Source organism: Mus caroli, unplaced genomic scaffold (genome assembly GCF_978045245.1).
Source record: "Mus caroli unplaced genomic scaffold, Mus_caroli_1 scaffold_17, whole genome shotgun sequence".
In the NCBI taxonomy this organism is placed as follows: Eukaryota; Metazoa; Chordata; class Mammalia; order Rodentia; family Muridae; genus Mus; species Mus caroli.
Window position 1 is genome coordinate 53,091,777 of NW_028227272.1, and position 20,615 is coordinate 53,112,391.

General features: G+C 41.0%; 1 protein-coding gene across 7 annotated transcripts in view; it reads left to right on the forward strand.

Annotated features, from left to right (window-relative positions):
• Positions 1 to 20,615, forward strand: part of Senp7 (SUMO specific peptidase 7) — a 116,061-nt gene that overhangs the window by 34,186 nt on the left and 61,260 nt on the right. For 2 of the 7 annotated variants that reach the window (XM_021185135.3, XM_021185136.3), the window contains 2 exons: positions 1,100 to 1,297; positions 14,340 to 14,531. The exons of 2 other annotated variants lie outside the window; for them this stretch is intronic. In XM_021185135.3, coding sequence (XP_021040794.1) covers positions 1,100 to 1,297; positions 14,340 to 14,531 — 390 coding nt within the window. The remainder of the gene's footprint in view (positions 1 to 1,099; positions 1,298 to 14,339; positions 14,532 to 20,615) is intronic. 3 more of the 7 variants (XM_029470364.2, XM_085832247.1, XM_029470363.2) reach the window with 2 other exon arrangements.

Below are 20,615 nucleotides of genomic sequence, written 5' to 3' on the forward strand. Positions count from 1 at the left end.
TGAGGACTGAAATTAGTTTTTAGATAATGTCAGCAAAGAAAAATATATTGAGTGACTAAATGCACAAATATGATGAAGCAAAACTGTATTTCTCAGGCTTATGTTGATGTTTGCTGAGGGCATGAGGTCCTTGTACTCACAGTAGGCACTAGAGATAAATACACAGACTTGTCTCTTCAGAGGAAGGAGATGCTTACCCTTTTCCACCCAGAAAACTAGGAATGGTGGTTTATGATGGTGGTCTTTTGCTGTCGGTGGGGGCCAGGCTTCACCTGAATCCTCCAGACTTGTATTTGTTAGTTACTCTCCACAGACCCTTATCTTGAGCATTGTTCCTGAGTCAACAAAACCCAGCTTTATGGAAGAGGCCATATGTACTGTGTAAAGAGTTTCACTGTAAGCATCCTTAAGCTTGGTTGTATACATTGGATTGGATTAATTATCATCAGGAGACTTTTTCCAAGCTTGTGCTATGCTTAAATATGGCTAAAATAAACTGCTTGGAGCCAGAGTCTAGGAGGAGCATGAACTAACACTGATTAAGTTGTATTGAACCAGATTTCCTCTTGCTTCATGAATATCTTCCTCTGCCAGCCCTTGTATTTGCAGAATCCCCCACAGTTGTTACCATGAAATACAAATGTTTATTGATCCATGTTAGAAAAAAGGTAAAATAAGAGTTCTCTTCGTTTTAATGTATTTTCTAAATTCCTGTATGCTAAAGCAAAAGCACACTTGTAACACAGAAAGCAGTTGCTTCTGTGATGAGAGCTGCAGACGCATCTGCCCTTCCCACTCCTAACCCTGACCGTGGGAAAGTGGGAGTTGCTAGGAGTCAAACAACGACATACTTTTGAGGATGGTTATAGTTTGTCTGATATAATTTTGAAGAAATCCCAATTTAAGTGAAGTAGGCTTTACTTTTTAATGTGTCATTGAGAATGGCTAGACATTTGTTTTTTAATTTTAATGTTTATAATTATTTTCTGAAAGTGAAATTCCTACTTTGAGGAGATACTCACTTGTTAAGGTTTGTAATAAATGCATGTATTGTATAACATTTAGAACCACATGTATTAATTATCTGTGTATGTAACAGGCATCTCAGAGTTATGTTGACGAATGTTCTATGGACGGATTTAGGACGAGAATTCAGAAAGACCCTGCCTAGAAAGGATGCTAATTTATGTGCTACCAGCAAGGTGCAATCAGACTCATTGCCTTCGACATCTGTTGACAGCATAGAGACATGTCAAAGATTAGATCCTCTTCACCAAAGCCTTAATTTATCTGAAAGGTACGTTACATAGTATTGATTTTGTTCCATACTTTTGACTTTCCTACATATGAAATAAATCCAGTATTCTTAAAAGCAAGATTGTTGGAGATGATAGTTAAGATGAGTGCATACAAGTGTGTTCCACTCTAGCACAAGCCTTAGAGGCTTCCATCTGCTTTCAGTTAGATGATGCTTCTGACAAGGGATTAAAATGCTCTTTATTCCATTTAATTTACTTTATGATTGATTAATGTATATATTTTAGAAATTTATGCTATAAAACATAATATATATGCATATTTGAATATATGTCCATATTAATGTTTGTTTTTTATTTTTTACCTCTTACATCATTTCCCCCATTCATTTTCCTCCCTCCAAACACCCTCATGTTCTCATATTTCTGCAAATATACATATATATATATATATATACATACATATGGATATTTATGGATACATATACAAATGCCACATGCTGAGTCCTTTTAGTGTGCTTGCATGGCTATGTTTTTAGGGCTGATCACCAATTACAGAGTCCCGAGGACGACTGAATTTCCCTCTCCCTCTTATCAGCAGTCATTCATTACCTAGGGGTGAGATCTCTTCCATGTTGGCCTATCACCTATGCGTGTCAGTGCTCAGATTATTCAGGGTTAGGAACCTTTGTTGTTGAGATTGTATTCCTGACGCTTCCATGCCATATGTAGGAGGTGCTGTCTTGTAGCAGAAGTTATGATTCTCTGGCTCTTAGAGCATTTCAGCTTCCTCTTCTGCGATGTTCCTCGAGCCTTAGGTGTAGGGATTGTGTTGTAATTTATCAGCTGGGGCTGAGTACTCGATGGTCAGTTGCTCTCTGCCTTTTTAACCATGTTTGGCTTTCTACAGTGGCCTATGTCTGCTGTATAAAGAAGCTTCTTTGATGAGCAGTGAGACCCACACTCACCCGTAAGGGTGTAAAGATGCGGATTAAGGATGCAGTCAGAGAGTATAGTAGTTTGGGGAAGTGGCAGTACTAAGTTCCATGACTTAGCCAGCTATAGGTGGTTGCATAGGTTTATAGTTTCAGGCATGAATTCCTTCTTGTTGAAAATTTTTAAGCCCAGTGAGGTGGCTGTTGTTTACTCTCAAGATATGAGTGCCACTATTGCACCCTCGGGGAAATCATGCCATGCTGGCCATTGTGGGTCGCAGGTTTTACATCTGGGTAGGACGACTGCTTTTCTCCTTTGGCAGTTTGTAGCACCTTCTGATACTGTGAGAAGTGGTTTTCAGGGAGGAGGCTTCCAGGTCCTATCCAGCTGGATTTCTCCAGTCGTGTGTCTCAAGTGTATGGTGTCTTCAGCAACAGGGTCTTCCCTTCAACTTCGGGAAGGCAGCCAAGGGCAGCTGACAATAGCTTGTATTGTTTTGGGAGTCTCTTGGACTCTCCTGATCAACAGCTTGAAGGCAGTTTCCCACACCTGGTACTGGAGGTTTTATTGCATATTCTACAGCTCTTGGGGGAGCATTATCACCCACCCCCCAAGTAGTTTAATTTTAATTACTAAATATATAGTTGAAACTTTAATTTTTTCAAATCTTATTTTTAATGATGGGTTTTTTTCTTTTCTTTTTTTCAATTTTTCGAGACAGGGTTTCTCTGTGTAGCTCTCGCTGTCCTGGAACTCACTTTGTAGACCAGGCTGGCCTCGAACTTAGAAATCCGACTGCCTCTGTCTCCCAAGTGCTGGGATTAAACGTGTGTGCCACCACTTCTCAGCTTTAATGATGGTTCTTAAATGCTTTAACCTTTATTGTAACCCACCACCCACCAGAGGTAGTGGAACAGGAATGAGATGGGGGAAATGGACCTATTTAGAAGGATTCTTTGAAGCAACTCCTGCTGTGTTGTCTAGATATCGGCAGTTCAGTTCACAGGTTAGCAGGTAGCAGCAGCTTGATCCACTCACAAACACCTCATTGATACACCAGCAGTATCAGTACAGTCTGGTTAGCAACAGTGGTGACACAACCTAGTGTGACAGCCAAGCCTTAGTCTCTGCTTGAGTCAGCAGGAGGGTCCAACGGGAACACCAGAAGTTCTCAGCTGTGCCTCTCAGGGAAGTGAAGATCTGTGAAGACAGGAGACCCACAAGCATTGCACAGCTTGTACCAGCAAGCTAAGCTCTGCCTCCATCACTCAGTGGGGTCCTATTTATACCCTCCAAACATCATGTGTCCACGTGCCTTCCCTCAACATGGGTCTCGCCTCAGCACATGCATCCAATGAGCCTTGGAAGCGGCAAGAAACTGCAGCACACCACCAGTTTTGTTTTTCTCTATGGAGTCCCGACAAATGTAGCTTAACTCTGCAATGTAGGGTGGAACAATACATGCATGTCATTAGCAAAGAATCTTTCATCAGAAGTCCTTTTACCTGCTTGCTTTAGTGTAACATCCTCTCTCCTGGGTCTGCTTCAACAAAATGTCTTAGTCTTTCACACCTGTGTCTACTTTAACAAAACATTTCTTCATGTGTTTGCCCCAGCAAAACACCATCCAATCGACTTTCCAAAGAACCCTTAAGTTTTCACTTCATATAGTTATTATATATTAATGCACTATATATAGCATATATTCACATACATACGTAATTATATATGTACTTTTGAGTAAACATAAAACTATATATGTAAGTACACATATACATATACTTAACATATATGTAATTTTGAGTAAATATAAAACAATGTGATTCCCTATGACTTAAAAATATTCATAGTGTCACTTATCTGTCCTGCCTTTTCTTCTGTATTACTGTCCCCTCCACTAGAGAAAGGTCCTCAAATTTCCTCATTTCCCCTTTCATAGCACCCATATTCTATCACTCCTCTCTCTAGAGCTCCTCCACCACTATGGTTCCTTTTTTTAGATCTTAGCATAGATTTTAAACCTAACTTAATCTGGATTCTCACTACTTTTGGCTTTGTGAATGTTCTCATAATTTTTACATATTGGTTCAATATAGACATTGATTTTGAAACTATTAAATATTGCTTTCACATTTTAAATAGTAAATATTCAGTTTAATTTTTAAAAAATAAGAAGACAAAATTCTGTGTTTCTTGAAAAAAAATTATTTCTTTTTATTTACATTTATGTGAGTTTGCCCACAGACACCAGGAGAAAGTGTTGGCTCTCCTAGAGCTGGAGTTACAGATAATGTGATCTACTATGTGGGTGCTGGGAACAAAACTCTAGTCATCTACAAGAGCAGCAAGGCTCTTAACCACCGAGCTGTATCTCCAGCTTCCTGTTTTTAAAGACTGAATGTGAGGTTTGGTGGTAAAAAGAAGGAATTGGTTTTTGGAATTTGTAATCTATGGTATAATAATGTAATACTTGTATATATTTCATTTATAGTTTCAGCTTTCAAAAATTTCTTTTAGGGTTGGTAAATTGTTTAGAATCAGAATAACTTTCCCCTTACTATGGTAGTGCTTTGATATTACAGCCTATAATTAGGAATATCCCCTCCCCCCCTTTCTTTTTTTCTGGCTTTCTGAGACAGGTCCTTACTATTTGTTTTTGTAACCCTTGGCCTGGAACTCTCCATAGATACCAGACTGACCTTGAACTCACAAAGATCTGCCTGCCACATCCCAGCACCACAGGGCAGTTCACAACCATCTGTAACAGGATCTAATGTCCTCTTTTGCCATGCAAGCACACATGCAAATGCAGCACTCACATGCATACATTACATAAATAAATCTTAAAAAAAAAAAAAAAGTCCCTAGTTCTCCCACCTTCCCTAGTCCTGGCATTCAGCTGAGGTCTAGGTTTACTAAACTTAGACTTGTTTCAAAGTATAAACAATCTTTATTCTCAACTCATCCTTATGTTTGTATGCCCTTTGCTGTCTGAGTGACTGGCTCACCCATATACTAAGTTCTGTAAATTAGAACTTGGGGATGGCTGTAACTCCCTTTTATTTTCATTCCTTACATCTCATCATTGTGATGTAAATCTATACAGACATAATGTTTCATCTTTATTGCCAGCACTCCAGTCTAAGTGTTGTGGGAAATATTAAAAAGAACGACAAGTTCCCGTGCCCCAGCAGCCTGGCCAGCCATGCACTGGTGGGCAATGGCCGACCTGTTTTTTATCTCATGGTGACTCTGACTCAGAGCTCCAAAATCTCTCCACTCAGCTTGCTAAATTCCCACTGGCGGGTAGCTACCACACCAGCCCCATGCTTTAAAACCCCCATGACCTTTGTGGTGCCCCTCAGGCAAACCCACATTTTGCCAGCAGTACCTTTCTCTCTTGAACCCAGACAAGCCTCCATGTGAAGGAAAACACAACACAAACTTAGTTCAGAAATAACGGTAACTCAATCTCTGGGCGCAACAATTAAAATCCTAACTTGTAAACCCTATTAAATCTAAATCCTCTGCCGGCAAATCCTGATGGATCCACCACTGAAACTGGGAGACACTGGTAATTACCTCTTGTCCTCATGGTATCTCAGTCCAAAAGGGCCCTCTCTCTTCCCCTCCTCCACTCCTCTTCTCTTCCCCTCTCCAAACCGCAATTCCCTCCTACTCGCCCAGTGATTGGCTTCTTTATTCATTAGGGGATTGGTTCACAAGAAGTCACCTGAGTATATGACTCACTCTCCTTAGCGCCCTGCCCTGGAGGGTAGAATTAGCATCAAAATACAAACAGCACCAGGCCCATCCACAGCATCTAAGCCCCCCAAACTTAGTGTCTTTATTATATGATAGTCACTTGTTCGGGCTTCCTGAGAGTGAACTTTTTCTTATCAAGCCATTCCTTACATTTGAAAGTCACATGAAACTCGTTACTCATTAGTTTATATCTGTCTGGATCCTTGTAACCTTCAAGTTTGACGCACACATGCCAAATGACTGACCCATTGACTGTTTGGTCCGTGTCTGTTTGCCCTCCATTTTTATATTATTCTTGGGAAACTGTTTATATCTCACTGAAAGCCATGTGCTGTTTCATTTTCTTCATTCTTATCTTGTAACCAATCTCCTCTTCCCCTTTTACTGATTTCTGCTGTTCTAAATCCTGATCTCATTCATCTTTGACTCCTTCTCACACGTGGCTGCACTTGAAACCTCCGTCTGATCTCTTCAACAGTCTGTTCATCGTAGCACACATACTGTGATTTTTAGCTTCTTTGTATGTGTCCTTGACAGTAAACTTTATGAGAACAGGGACTATATTGCATCTTATTCCTTTTTCCTAGTACAGTATTAGGCACATATTAAATGGTAAGTATTTGCTGAATGGAAGAAACAGTTCCTACCGGAGGAACATATTCAGACTTTTATTGATACATATCCTCTTCTATTAGAATGAATTTTCGGCTCTGTAATTTTGATGACAACCTAGAAAAGAGATTCCAAGCCTTGAATAAGGACCTGGAGACCTCTTGGGGATGGCTTTGGCTGAGTGTGTTCTGAGACTTGCTGTTTTCACCGGGAGCTTTGTGTCGCCTTCAGTCTTCTGATGTTTGACAGGAGGCCTTTTGCCTTAGTTTCATTTTTACCCAGCAGATGAAACTTTACCTTTGCCTTTAAATTTCATCCTAAAGTTTAACTTTTAAGTAAACAAAATATACTTGAGTACTGAAATGACTTTTTATTAGAAATTTTACTTTTCATTCTGGTATGTAAGAGCAATGAACTAACCTCCTTGCTTTTTTTTGTAAGAACAGTTTATCCCATTGATTCCTGGATCAGACTAACAGGACAAATAGAAAACACATGGGTCAAATCAACTATATAATGTAATAAGAATAAAGAGTCAGGAATTTTAGAAATACCAGACTAGCAGGTACTTAAAAAATGAAACACGTGGGGCTTATTTTAAATTTGATTCCTTAATTGTTTGACTCTCTCCTCTCCTTACATCCTCTTTTTATTTTATTTATTTATTTATTTATTTATTTATTTATTTATTTATTTATATTTCTTTGAGACAGAGTTTCTCTGTAATGTTGCCTATCCTGAAACTCACTCTGTTGACCAGGCTGGCCTAAAGGTCACAGAGATCCCCCACCTCTGCCTCTCGAGTGTTGGGAATATAGACATGCACCAGCACGGCCCCAGCATGTTTGATTCTGTCTAAAGGACATGTCAGTACACGTCTTTTTATAGGCGAGCTTATTTCCACATGTGGTTCACATTTATTTTCCTGGTTGAAAATTTCTAGACATTTATAAGCTTTGGTCAGCAGGAGCTGAGTGGGACGTACACAGAGGGTTAACTTACTCTTGCTTTCATTTATTGGCAGTGGCAGTGATTAGTGAAGTACAGAATATAACACACTCATATTTTTCCAATGAATTTATACTTGGAATTTATCTAAATGGTATATTTATTATTTTTCTTAAATTATACATTTGAAACAAAAAAAAAAACCTCAATGAATTCCAAATACTGTTCTTATTTTATGATTTCTTTAGGCCAGTATTATTCTAAATGGAAAAAGAAACCTGTGAAGTTTAGGGCTAAGGACATGGCTTTGTGAGTAAAGTACAGGGAAAGAGAGCATGAGAGCCTGATGTTGATCTCATGTACTGGGATCCCTCACCCATGTTAAAAGCAGGATGTAGTGGGGTGGATTTGCAGCCCCAGTGCTGGGGAGGACAAATAGGAGGGACACTGGGGCTCACTGACTGCCCAGCGTAGCTTAATTGGCAATCCCGAGGCCCCAAGTGGGGGTCTTTGTTAAAAAAAATAATGTGTGCAGCTCCCAAGGAGCAACACCTACGGTTGTCCTCTTTTCTTCTACATGTACACATATACACATGTGTGTACATATCGTCCCCCAACATGCATCCATCTACATACAAACACATACATATTCCTGCCCACATACATATCTGTATACCCCCCCCCCACACACACACACAAAGAGCAAAAAGGAAATCTGTGGATCTCTTAAAGTTATGGGCCAGTGAGATGGCCAAGGGGTAAGAACACTTTGATTTCAAGCTTGACCTGAGTTTAATCCCTGTAATTCACCATGGAAGACTGGAACTAACTTCTGAAGGTTGTCTTCTAACCTATACATGTATATAATAATAAACAAATGTTTTAAAAGAAGAGAATAAAAAAGGAAAAACTAACAGTTTTCTTATAGTTTGAATTATGTCATCTGAGAAATGAGTGGCTTTATAATATCCTTGTGAAATACAACACACTGTATTTTAGGATGATATTAATGTGAATTTCACAAATATGAAAGTGGATTAGTATTGCAACTTCCTATATTGCAGCTATATTAAGAGGTATAATTACAAGTTTTCAGTATACTTTATTAGAAATGGCTCTTGAGATGACTTATATATTAATATGTCATTGGTTTTCCAATGTCTCCCCATATTTGTACCTTATTCTTACCTTGCTGTACTTTTTTCCTAAAATTTATTTATTTATTTAATGTATATGAGTACACTGTAGCTGTCTTCAGACACACCAGAAGAGGGCATCAGATCCCATTACAGATGGTTGTGAGCCACCATGTAGTTGCTGGGAATTGAACTCAGGACATCTGGAAGAGCAGTCAGTTATAACTGCTAAACCATCTCTCCAGCTTCTACCTTGCCGTACATAAGCCAAATTGTAATAGACATTCAGAGAGGAGAAAGCCTACAATGGAGTCATCAGAAAAGGCACAGCTTTTCCAACACACTTTTGCTGTCTTGTTTTTCAGGATCCATTTCTGCTTTAGTTTGGTATAGTTATTTTTATATTCTGAAATGTAATTTTATAGTTATTTCATATCATTTACCAATAACATTTACATATTTAGGAAAGCAAATTTGATATATTATATGACATGTTAACTTTCATTTCTGGATTGTGGATTGAGATAGATTATAAAATTTGAGAACTTCCTGAAATACAAAGTAGCTCTGGATAACAGCACAGTACTGATACTACTGATGCTGTAAGTACAAACTTGTAGTTCCAAAGACAATCTAGCCACTATGGATTTAGTTTACTTTATAGATCTGTATTCTGTAAGGACGTCACACAAAGCTTTACTCTTAAGGTATCCAAAGTGGATTTTATCTGTACATGATAAAGGCATTAGACAATGGCTGTGAATTCTGAAGCACTGAGTACAAGACCATAGTCATTGCTAGGTGTGAAGTTACACTCACTTTTCAAAAGATTGAATTTTCAACAAGATAGCAGAGTCTGATAGTTACCCAAATTAGCATTGAGTAAGACTCCAGTAATACGAAAATTCAATCAAGCTTGCATTTACTTTGGATATAGTACATGCTAGCAATTGTGCTAATTGCTTTAAATGTTTGTTTGTTTGTCTATTATTGTTTAATTCTCATTGTGGAAGGTAGGTAGTCTTCTCATAGTAGATCTAAGGTGCTCTGTGCTCAGAAACAGAAGTTATGGTAAGTAACTCTCCTAAAACAGGTGTTATTTGGTGGTGGAGTCAGATTCTTCTGGTGGTGAGTGTCCACAGCCTGTGAGCCTAATTCGTTGGCCATGTGCCTCTCTTTACCTTTTCATCCTCCTGAACCCTAGTGTTTTTTTTTTTCCTCCTGCAGTAAAATAGAAATTGGACTTTAATATGTTATTTTACCCATTAATTAGTTCATTAAACTATTTACTTTTTATTTTGTTCTGGGTAATCTTCCACATAGTCAAGAATGTTTTCTAGTTGAAAAGTGAAGTATTAGGGACATGCTGGTACATGCCTTGAACACTCTGACAGTGTTGGAGAGCTTTCAGGTCTGTAGCATCTTAAGGAATGCAGCTTCTACAGTATTTTGGTGTCTAATCTTTTAAAAATAATTTTTGTTTGAATTTTGTTTTTTCTGTTCTAGGAAAGAAGTTTGAGTTTGTCTGACTTACATTTCGTATTCAGCTTACATTTATTTATCTTTTCAAGTGTTCAGTTCTCCTTTTTAATTTTTTTCTTTCTTCAAACTCTATCGGTGTAAATGATAACATGAGGATGGAATGTGAGGGCCATCTGTCTACAACCTTGGTCATCCCATCAGTCCCAGAGTTGATTGATGGACCTGGCTGTCTTTGGACCTGCCCTCTTCCTTCCTCACCCTCCATGCGTGCGTCCATCCTGAAGCGTTCAGCTTGCTCTCCCCCAGTAGATGTGACCTGCTGAAGTGGCAGGAGCAGCCCAGGGTGGTGTGGGTAGCTCTGCTCCATGCTGGGGCCTCCAGGCCAGCTCAAGACAATTGGGCAGTCATTTATTATCCAAAGAAAATTCTGGGCAATGCACCCTCTCCTTGCCGATTTTTTGGGTCAGTTTATCTTTTCCAGAATCATTTAGGACTAAAATATTTTGTACACAACCCCTTTATTTCAGAAACAGTGTTTATTTTAGGAAGTGAACACTTGAAGCCACCTGTAAATTATGCCATTGTCAGGTATTTAAACTAACAGTTGGCATTTTTTTCTTTGATCTATCTCCTATGTGCCCCCAAACTTCTTTCTATATCCTAAAACTTTTGGATTCACTTTTTGTATAATGAGCAATACCTTATTGATTCTCAAATTGAGTTATCAGTTTAGTGTATCAGGATCTTTTTTTTTTTTTTTAACTAAGTAAAATTCTATGTGCACTAACATTTCCTTGGAAAAAATCTGGTGATAACTTAAATATATTTCTGTCTTACTCCCAACTTTTTCTTTCTCTGCCTTATTTTTTTTTCCCTTAGACAGATCTCACTGTGTAGACTGTATACTCTAGAACTCCCAGAGATCTCTTTGCTTCCCAAGTGTTGGAATTACAGGCATGTGCCACCACACCCAGATCAGTATTTTTCTTGAAGTGTTAGAGCCTTAGTTGAATTTTATTTTAGATCAGTACATGGTCTGAGATTAGACAAAAGAAACCTTGAGACTCCTTTTTGATTCTTCATTGCCGACACCCCTTCAAATCTAGCATTTTTTTTCAATCTAGTGCTTAAAAGCATAATTCAGGCATTAAGTGTACAAAGCAGTATTAAATAGGATGCTTATAATTATAAGTGATGCAACATTAATGAAAAATATTTCTGCTTTGCCTTCTCCAAATTGGAGTGTACTAGGTGGTAGTCTTCCACTCTTTCTCAGCCTTAATTTAAGGGAGCTATACTTACCATCAGCTCTGGTTTTAGATCACAGATGCTATTTAATCATTGTAGAACTTTTTTATGATGGTTATAATAGAAATGGATATTCAAGGATTTCCTGAAGTACCTACCTGTAGGAATGCTTAGTTACTCATATCGCGTTCTTAGAATGAAAGAAGCAGAATGTCCGAAGACAGGCCCTCAGGGAAGAGCTACTTGGAAGACTAGGCCATATCACTCAAGACTTTGGAATGATACTCTGTGTTGAAAATAGAGAACTAATTTAAAGTTACTATCTGTAGCTAATTTTATTTGTTGTTATCAGTGGGTATGCATGTGTGGTATGTGAGAATGTGCACATGATATAGCGTGCCTGTGGGGGTCAGAGGGTGACTTTTGGGAGCTGATCCTCTCCTTCCACCTTCATGTGAGATCTAAGCATTGACCTCAGGCTGTCAGGCCATCGCATTAGCCCTAAAGCTCTTTTAGAGCCCAACATTGTATGTGGTCTGGAATATAGTGAAAGTAACACAGTGCCTTTACATAATGAAAATAAAGAGTACTTCCACATATTTAATAATATTTAGTGATGTTGACATTTTATTTAAGCAGAAGTACGTAAGGCTTTTCTAAAAATATCCTTGGTTTCCACAAAATATCAGTGGAGTGTGTTAGCTGCATATTTGTAGTAGATAAGGGGATGTGGGGTGTAGGAGGAATGATGTGCATAAACCTCTGCATAAACACCAGGGCTGCATAGCTGCAGAGTCATCTCCTTCAGGAGGATCTAATTGAAGACTGCCGGAGAGACCAAGGATTGCTAACACAGACAATGCCAGCCAATGGGGAACTGCTGTTTAAAAGATCAATGAGCCTCTCTTCCCAGTGATGGCCGACTAGGCTATCTTCTGCTACATATGCAGCTAGAGACATGAGCTCTGAGGGCACTTTATATGCCCAGTACAGGGGAACGCCAGGGCCAAGAAGTGGGAGTGGGTGGGTAGGGGAGTAGGGCAGGGGGGAGGGTATAGGGGACTTTCGGGATAGCATTTGAAATGTAAATGAAGAAAATATCTAATAAAAAATTGAAAAAAAAAGTTTTTTTTTTTTTTTTTAAAAAAAAAGATCAATGAGGTGTAGGTGGAGGGTGTTAAAGGAGCTTGCAGCAGCATTCAACTGATCATGCTGCAGCATTTCTCACCTGCTCCCGGAGTCTGTGTCATTGACTCTACACCTGCAGCAAGTAGTCCAGCGCACAGGCAGCAGTGGGGCGTCCAACAATGGAGAAATAAGAACACTTTAAAGAACGATAATAACTATCCAAGCTTGTAGCAAACACCTGTACTCTATGCCCAGCTCCTGGCAAGGCTAAAGCCTAATTGATCTTGAATTTTGGGCCAGCTTATTCAGCTTAGTGAGAACCTGTCTTAAAACAAAACAAAACAAAACAAAACAAAACAAAACAAAGGAGTAGTTAAGCTTAGAGTGAAGGCTTAGCAAGTAAAAACACTGGATGCCCTTGCAGAGGACACAGTACCAGTATTTTACAACCATCTATAACTCCAGTTCCAGGGCATCTGACACCCTTTTCTAACTTTCCACACATTCACAAGTAAAATTACTAAATAAATATTTTAAAAATTTAGTAGCAGGGGGCTGGCAAGATGGCTCAGTGGGTAAGAGCACTGACTGCTCTTCTGAAGGTCCTGAGTTCAAATCCGAGCAACCAATGTTGGCTCACAACCACTTGTAATGAGATCTGATGCCCTCTTCTGGTGCGTTTGAAGTCAGCTACAGTGTACTTATGTATAATAACAAACAAATCTTTGGGCAGGAGTGAGCAGGGACTGAGCAAGCAGAGTTGACCTGCACGAGCAGGGCTGACCAGGGCTAGCAGAGGTCCTAAAATTCACTTCCCAACAACCACATGAAGGCTCACAACCATCTGTACAGCTACAGAGTACTCACATACATACATAAATAAATCTTTAAAAAAATATAGTAGCAAAACTTAAAAAAGACATCTCTCTTGTCCCTCCCCCACCCAAATGAAAACAGTTTGCTTGATCAAGTCAATAGGGTCAAATGTTATTCCTCCGTCTCCTACCATGCTGGAATTGAACCCTGGACCTGGTACGTGCAAGGCAAAAAAAGACTTTTAAAGATATCTTTGTAGTGTGGCAATGCATCATTTGTTCATAATAGAAGACGAGTAATCTAGCAGATTTTGCTACCGTTTTTGATTATAAAGATGCATGACATATAATAGTATATCTGATAGAGATTCCACCAGTTAGAAGGTTTAAATATTTAAAAATACACCTTGAATTTCTAAACCTTTAGCCTATTGGCCCACTTACCCAATGCTATTATTACATGAACATAGGAATTGCCATAAGCATGTGTGCTGTTCCATGTGAGGGATCTGGAATTATCATGGATGTAATCTGAATGTTGTCTTCCTTGTTGGATGAAGCATTTGTCATTTGATGAGTGTTTAGTTACTTATCAGGGATCTTTCTCTAAATAAAAATTCAAATTTCATGGATTGGTTTGAGGTGATATGTATATTTAATAAATGCTGGAAAAGAAAAAGGCATTTTTTTTTTTTTTTTAGAAAAATCAGTTAAACTTTAGGTACTGCTCTAGCATCTGTTAGTAAAGTTACAGACATCACAGACTCACACTAGTAACCTGTCCTGTGCTGTGTAAGAAAGAAGCACTTTTAGAAACAAGATTGCATCTACCCAAAGTTTTGAGTATTCATACGTTGATTTCCTGAATGCTACGATTCTAATAAAGCCTACTTGCACTGAAGTAACAATATTTGGAAATTCAACTTTATTGGTTACATTTTTTTTCCTTTTCTTTTTCTCCTCCCCTGCACGAAACTCTAGTACAGTACAGTGTTTGTTATTTTATGTGGCAGGATACCCAGAGTTATACTGACGGATATCCGGCAAACAGAATTAGGAAGAAAATATTTAAAGATCCCACCCGTAACTGAGGCCAGTTTGAGTGATACAGCCAACCTGAAATCAGAGCAACTTTCTTCATCATCTGATGGCAGCTTAGAGTCTTGTCAGAGTGTAAACCATCACAAGAGCTTTTTATCTGAAAGGTATGTCTAGTGATAACTTTACTAAAATATATATATTTATTCTCATGTGCCTGATCTTTCCTTCAGATATATTATTGTGTTATTGTAAATATAAAACAGATGTGCTTTAATGGCTAGTGTGACTTTTGCCCAGAGGATGTCTTTTGGCAGCAGCAGTTAATGGCTATTGATTAGAATCAAAAGTCTATTTTGTTTTGGAAAAATCGATGCAAACATATGGGGCAGTGGACTGTGCCAGGAAACTTGGTAAGGTTGCACAGTTTGAAAGCCCCAGAAATCTGAGAGGGAACCTCTGAGAGGGTGTCACCTGCTCCTGACCTGTCCCCTGTCACATTCCTACACTCCCTACATAGGAACATGACCTGTGGTCATATAGATCAGAACAGAGTTCTCCATGCTAATGAAGTATTTAGAGGCCCTGAGGGTTTAGCCAAAAAAGCCTCCCTTCCTGGACATTTATTTCTTCCTGCAAAAGGTATTTAATCTCTGGTCTACCCTGAGCAGGTGGTATGCACTCATTTTCCACAATGAACAATCAATAAACAGTTTGGCACCAATGACTGTCTCTTTCATCAAGAACCACATGGAGGAGCCTGGAGGAAGCCTTTGTCTGCAGAGCTGCACCATATAAGTCTTCTGCAGAAGGCCCAAAGGTCCAAACTCCCAGACTTGCCACTGCTCAGCTAAGCTGGAGTTCTCCATTTCCCCGAAGCCCCCAGACCTGGGGCTTGTCCTCAGCTTGAGGGCCCCCTTCAACTCCTCAAAACCCAGTGGTATCTGGATGTCCAGGAGTTTGGGAGCCCCCTGGCCCTAGGTATCTCTTTGCAGGCCCATGGACCCCTGACCAGTCTGTTTCAACTCTGCGAGGTTTCCAGTTGTGACTGGATGACTGGGAGTCAAGGCCTCTTTGGCCTCCCACATATTAGACGGTGTTTTCCCACCCCCTGTGCGTTGTATTGGTGCTTTCTTCAAGGCCATCGTCCAACAGTGGGCATAGGATAAATGCAATATAGCATCACTGCATTTTGTCTGTCCAGTGGTGTCCTCACACCCTAGCGGTGAAGGCGGAACCACATCTGGCACCTACAATGTGGGACATACCCAGCTGATGCATATCCCAGCTGGTAACCAACGCAGACCCACATAGGAACTCCAGACTATGAGCAACCCCTGGCACTCGTTCCAAAACCCAGACTTTCCCACTCTAAAGACAGACACTCCGACTTCTTCCCACTTTTGTTTTCAGGTGTAGCTACTGCACTGACCTCCATCTAGATCCAGATAGTCCAATGGGCCATTAACAAAAACTGCAATTGCTACCCCCGCCCCCGCTCCCTCCAACCCTGCTGATAAGGTGCCAGCAAGTTTCTATGCTCTTTTTCTTTCCGCTCTACTTTTAGGGTGTACATAAAACACCCCTCCTCCACCTGCCTTCTAGCAGTACCAGCCAAGGAAAACACCTGGGGAGAAAAAGGGACCTGCCTGCTGGAGCAGACAGCTACAGCTGAGGCATGGCAGAGCAGGCCTCTACCCCTCCACCTAGGCAAAAAGAGCCTACCAAGCAAGGACAGTAGCTAAGATCTTGCTGCTAAGAATCAAAATTTTCATGCTGCTTTGTTTAAATGCTTGTTCTTTGCCTAGTAGGAGCACCTAAAACAAAATATGTGCCTTTTAACCCAAAATTTTCATGCTTCTTTATTTAAATGTTTATTTTTTTCTGTAACAGGAACACCTGAAATAATGTTCATGCCTTCTAAACTAAGATTGTCCTAAAATTTCTTTTAAACTTTAAAAATCATATTTAATATACTCCCATAGGTCAAACCAATTACATTAATAACCATTATTTAATTTTTTTTTTTTTTTTTTTTTTGGTTTTTCGAGACAGGGTTTCTCTGTGTAGCCCTGGCTGTCCTGGAACTCACTTTGTAGACCAGGCTGGCCTCAAACTCAGAAATCCACCTGCCTCTGCCTCCCGAGTGCTGGGATTAAAGGCGTGCGCCACCACACCCGGCTATTTAATTCTGAATTAACAACCAATTTCCTTTTACAGACAAGTTGTTACTGCCTATCCCAGATACAAAATTAGCAGGACATTTTCTTCCTCAGCCATCTAAATCAAATGAATTTTCAATTCTTCCCTCTGGTTTCCTTAATACAACACAGGTGACTCCCCACTTAAACGATGACTTCTAGGACTGAATTCCTCAAACACCTTGCCTTTTTTCTAGGACCATCGCAGCAGAGTAGGATGTGCTCCCAAGAAAACCATACACACACATTCCCCACCCTGTGCAGACATCCCCTGCTGGGGCTTTGCTTCCTGGTTGTGATTATTCTACAGGCTTACCTTTTCAAAGGGAAAAAGAGCACTGCTGCCACAGGCCAGGCAGAGACTGACCAGCCATCTCCTGGACCTGCCTGCATCAATAAAGCTGCCTTTGTCGTCCTGACTAAACAGTTCTCAGACAAGCAGATGCTGACAGCCTTGGGACCTTCCAGTGACAGATATTTGCTAAATCAAATAGATAAATGTTAATATCCTCACAGACTCTGTACAAACTCACTCTTGATTTCAATCCACTGAACATTAGTTGGTTCAGTAACTCCTTGCCTTGCTAGCCCCCACCCCTTGTTACTCCTCTGGCTTGTGTTGTGTTTGATGCTTGACGCTTACACCCACCTACCCGGAATTTTCACTACAAATAACATATGAAACAGTCACTCTGATGACATTCTTTATAAAAAGAAAAGGAGGAGTTGTGGGGCAGTGGACTGTGCCAGGAAACTTGGTAAGGTTGTGCAGTTTGGAAGCCCTGGAACCTCTGAGAGGGTGGTAAGAGCTTCACCTGCTTCTGATCAGGTCCCTGTCACGTGACCACACTCTGCACATAAGGACATGACCTGTGGTCACATAGAGTTCTCCATGCTGGTTCGGTACCTAGAGGCCTTGAGGGATTAGCCAATAAGCCTCCCTTCCTGGACATTCATTTCTTCCTGCAAAAGGTATTTAATCTCTGGTCTACCCTGAGGAGGTGGTATGCATCTATTTTTCCTGATGAACAATCAAACAGTTTGGAACCAAGGACTGTCTCTTTGATCAAGAACCTCATGGAGGAGCATGGAGGAAGCCTTCGTCTACAGAGCTGCACCGTTTAGTCTTCTGCAGAAAGTCCATCAAAGTCCATCCTCACTCAATCACCGCTGAGCTAAGGACAATTGCTAATGAGCTAAGCCGAAGTTCCCCATTCCCTAACCCAGTGGCATCTGGATATCCAGAAGTTTAGGATCCCCTAGCCCTGGGCTCCTCATTGTAGGTCCATTGACCCCCCAACCCTCCGTTCCTAACTCCTCTGCATGAATTCCAGTGGTGGCTGGATGCTCAGGAGTCAGGGAACCCCAGCTTTGGCCTCCCACATCTTAGGCTCCATTTTCCCGCTCCCTCAGTGGTGTATGGGTATTTCCCTCAAGCCCATCACCCAATGCATGCATAGGGTAAATGCAGTCTACCGTCTCTGCATTTTTGCCTGCCCAAGCGGTGTTCCCACACCCCAGCAATGGGGTTGTGTGAGGACCACACAAACACTGAATGAGACTTTTGTTGTCTGTTTAGTATTCATACCTATTTATCTGGTATAATTGAAGTAATTCTATTCCTCCCTTCTTTTCTCTTCCTGCCTATTCTTCCACTCATCTGTCTGTTCATTTCTTTGTGAATCCATCCATCCACCTACCCAGCATCCATCCAGCATCCATCCATCTACCCATCATCCATCTATCATCTACCCATCCACCATCCATCCATCCACCCACCTACCATCTATCCATCATCCATCTATCATCTACCCATCCACCATCCATCCATCCACCCACCATCCATCCACCCACCTACCATCTATCCATCATCCATCCACCAACCATCCATCCATAATCCATCTATCCACTATCCATCCACCCACCATCCATCCACCAACCATCCATTCATAATCCATCTATCCACCCACCATCCATCCATCATCTACCCACCAACCATCCATCCATAATCCATCCACCCAACCATCCATCCATCCATCCACCTACCATCCACCCACCCATTTTTACCCACTGTGTTTATACTAGGAAAACTGAAACTGGCATTTAGTGCTTTAGTAAATATTTATTGAATAAATGGCTAGATATACTGTTGAAAAGAATGGTTTGTAAACCAATGCAACTTACTGTACTACTTAAAAATAGATATTAATTTACTCAGCTTCAGGTGCTAAGTGGGGGTCTAGAACTAAGAAATAATTTGTGAAAAAAACTAGAAGATGCTCAGTTAATAAATATTAGCAAATGTGGTTGAGAGACTTTTCGCTCTGCAGCCCAGCTGTGCAGTCTTAGACTTGTGATCTTTTGCCTTCTTGCAAGTGTGATGCTTCCTTTGTGTGGGTACCACTAAGCCAGAAGGTTAAAAACTTTGTCAATTCCACATCAGGATCCCCAATCCTACTTATCTTTAACCTTGTTCCTATGTATCCACCCTCTGCCCTTGCAGCCTCCCCCAAAAAGAAAAGAAAAAAGAAAAGAAAAAAGAAAAGAAGAAAACAACAACAACAATCAACAACTCCCCCTAAAACATATAAAAAATATCATCATGGAAGCTGTAGTGTGTCACATTACACACTTGTCCACACATTTTTCCTTGCAAATGCTCATCGCAATGAGTCATTGGTGTGGTTTGAGGCCTCTGGCTTCTGCTACACTATCAATACTGGACCCTCACCAGGACTCTTCTTGGATACCCTGTTGTTGCCCTGTGTCCTGGAGATCCTGCAGTTTCAGATATGTAGGACTAGGCCTTTTCATGCACCCAGTAGTTCTTGGATGGGGTAGATGTTGGGTGGGCCAACTCATAGCTCTGGATCTGGGCCTAGGAGGAGTTGAGTTGGTTAGCCTGCCAGATCTCCTGCACAGCACCACCAGGGTAAGCTCTCTAGCACTGCTGCAGGTAGCTCACCCAGTGCTGCAGCTCGCAAGGGGCAAGGTTAGCTCCTCTCACGCCCTCAGGGCTGATGTCTTAGGGTTTAATTGCTGTGAAGAGACACCAGGACCAGGGCAACTCTTTTTATTTATTTATTTATTTTTCATTTTCTTTTTTTTTTCTTTTTTCTACTTCTTGGTTTTCTGAGACAGGGTTTCTCTGTGTAGCCCTGGCTGTCCTGGAACTCACTTTGTAGACCAGGCTGGCCTTGCATTCAGAAATTCGCCTGCCTCTGCCTCCCAAGTGCTGGAATTACAGGACAACCCTTATAAAGGCAAACATTTAATTTTGGCTGGCTTACAGTTTCAAAGATTTAGTCCATTATCATCATGGCAGAAAGCATGGCAGCCTGCAGGCAGATATGGTGCTGGAGAAGGAGCTGAGGGTTCTACATCTTGATCTGAAAGCAGCCAGAAGACTCTCTTCAGCAGGCTCCTGGGAGTTGGCTCTTTTCTGCATGGCCTCTGGTGGTAACATGGGCCAGGGACATCGGCACAGACCCTGGCTGTGATAGGACCATGGACCCAGCCATGGCAGCAGCATGAGCCCAGATGTCCCAGTAGCCTTAGGTGGCAGTGCAGGCCACTCAGCACAGCCCTCAGACAACTACATGTCTCCTGTGGCATCCCAGACCACAGACATGTGCTTGGCTTTTGGTGGTAACGCCAGGCACAGGTTTCAACACAGACCTCTCATGCAGCAGACCCAGACATGGTCCTTTCCTAGAACCTCAGCATGGCCTCCTCATATCGGCCTGTTCCTTATCACCATCAAGTCCCCAGTTCCACCTTTGTTTATAGCATGTGAACCTCTCTGCTTCATTCTCTCCCATCTTCCCACTGTGTACACCAGCTTTCCCAATGTTTCCATCACATATTTGCCCATAATAATGTGGCACTTGGAGCAAGCTCTTGCATGTCTTTCTTCTGGCTGGGGTGGCCACTTGGGTGTCTTTCTTCTGGCTGTTCCAGGCTGGCCTGGCTTGAGTAGGCATTTGGGTGAATTTCTTCCACCCTCCTCAGGCCATAGGGACCAGGGTGGGCATCTTTCTTTGGGCCACC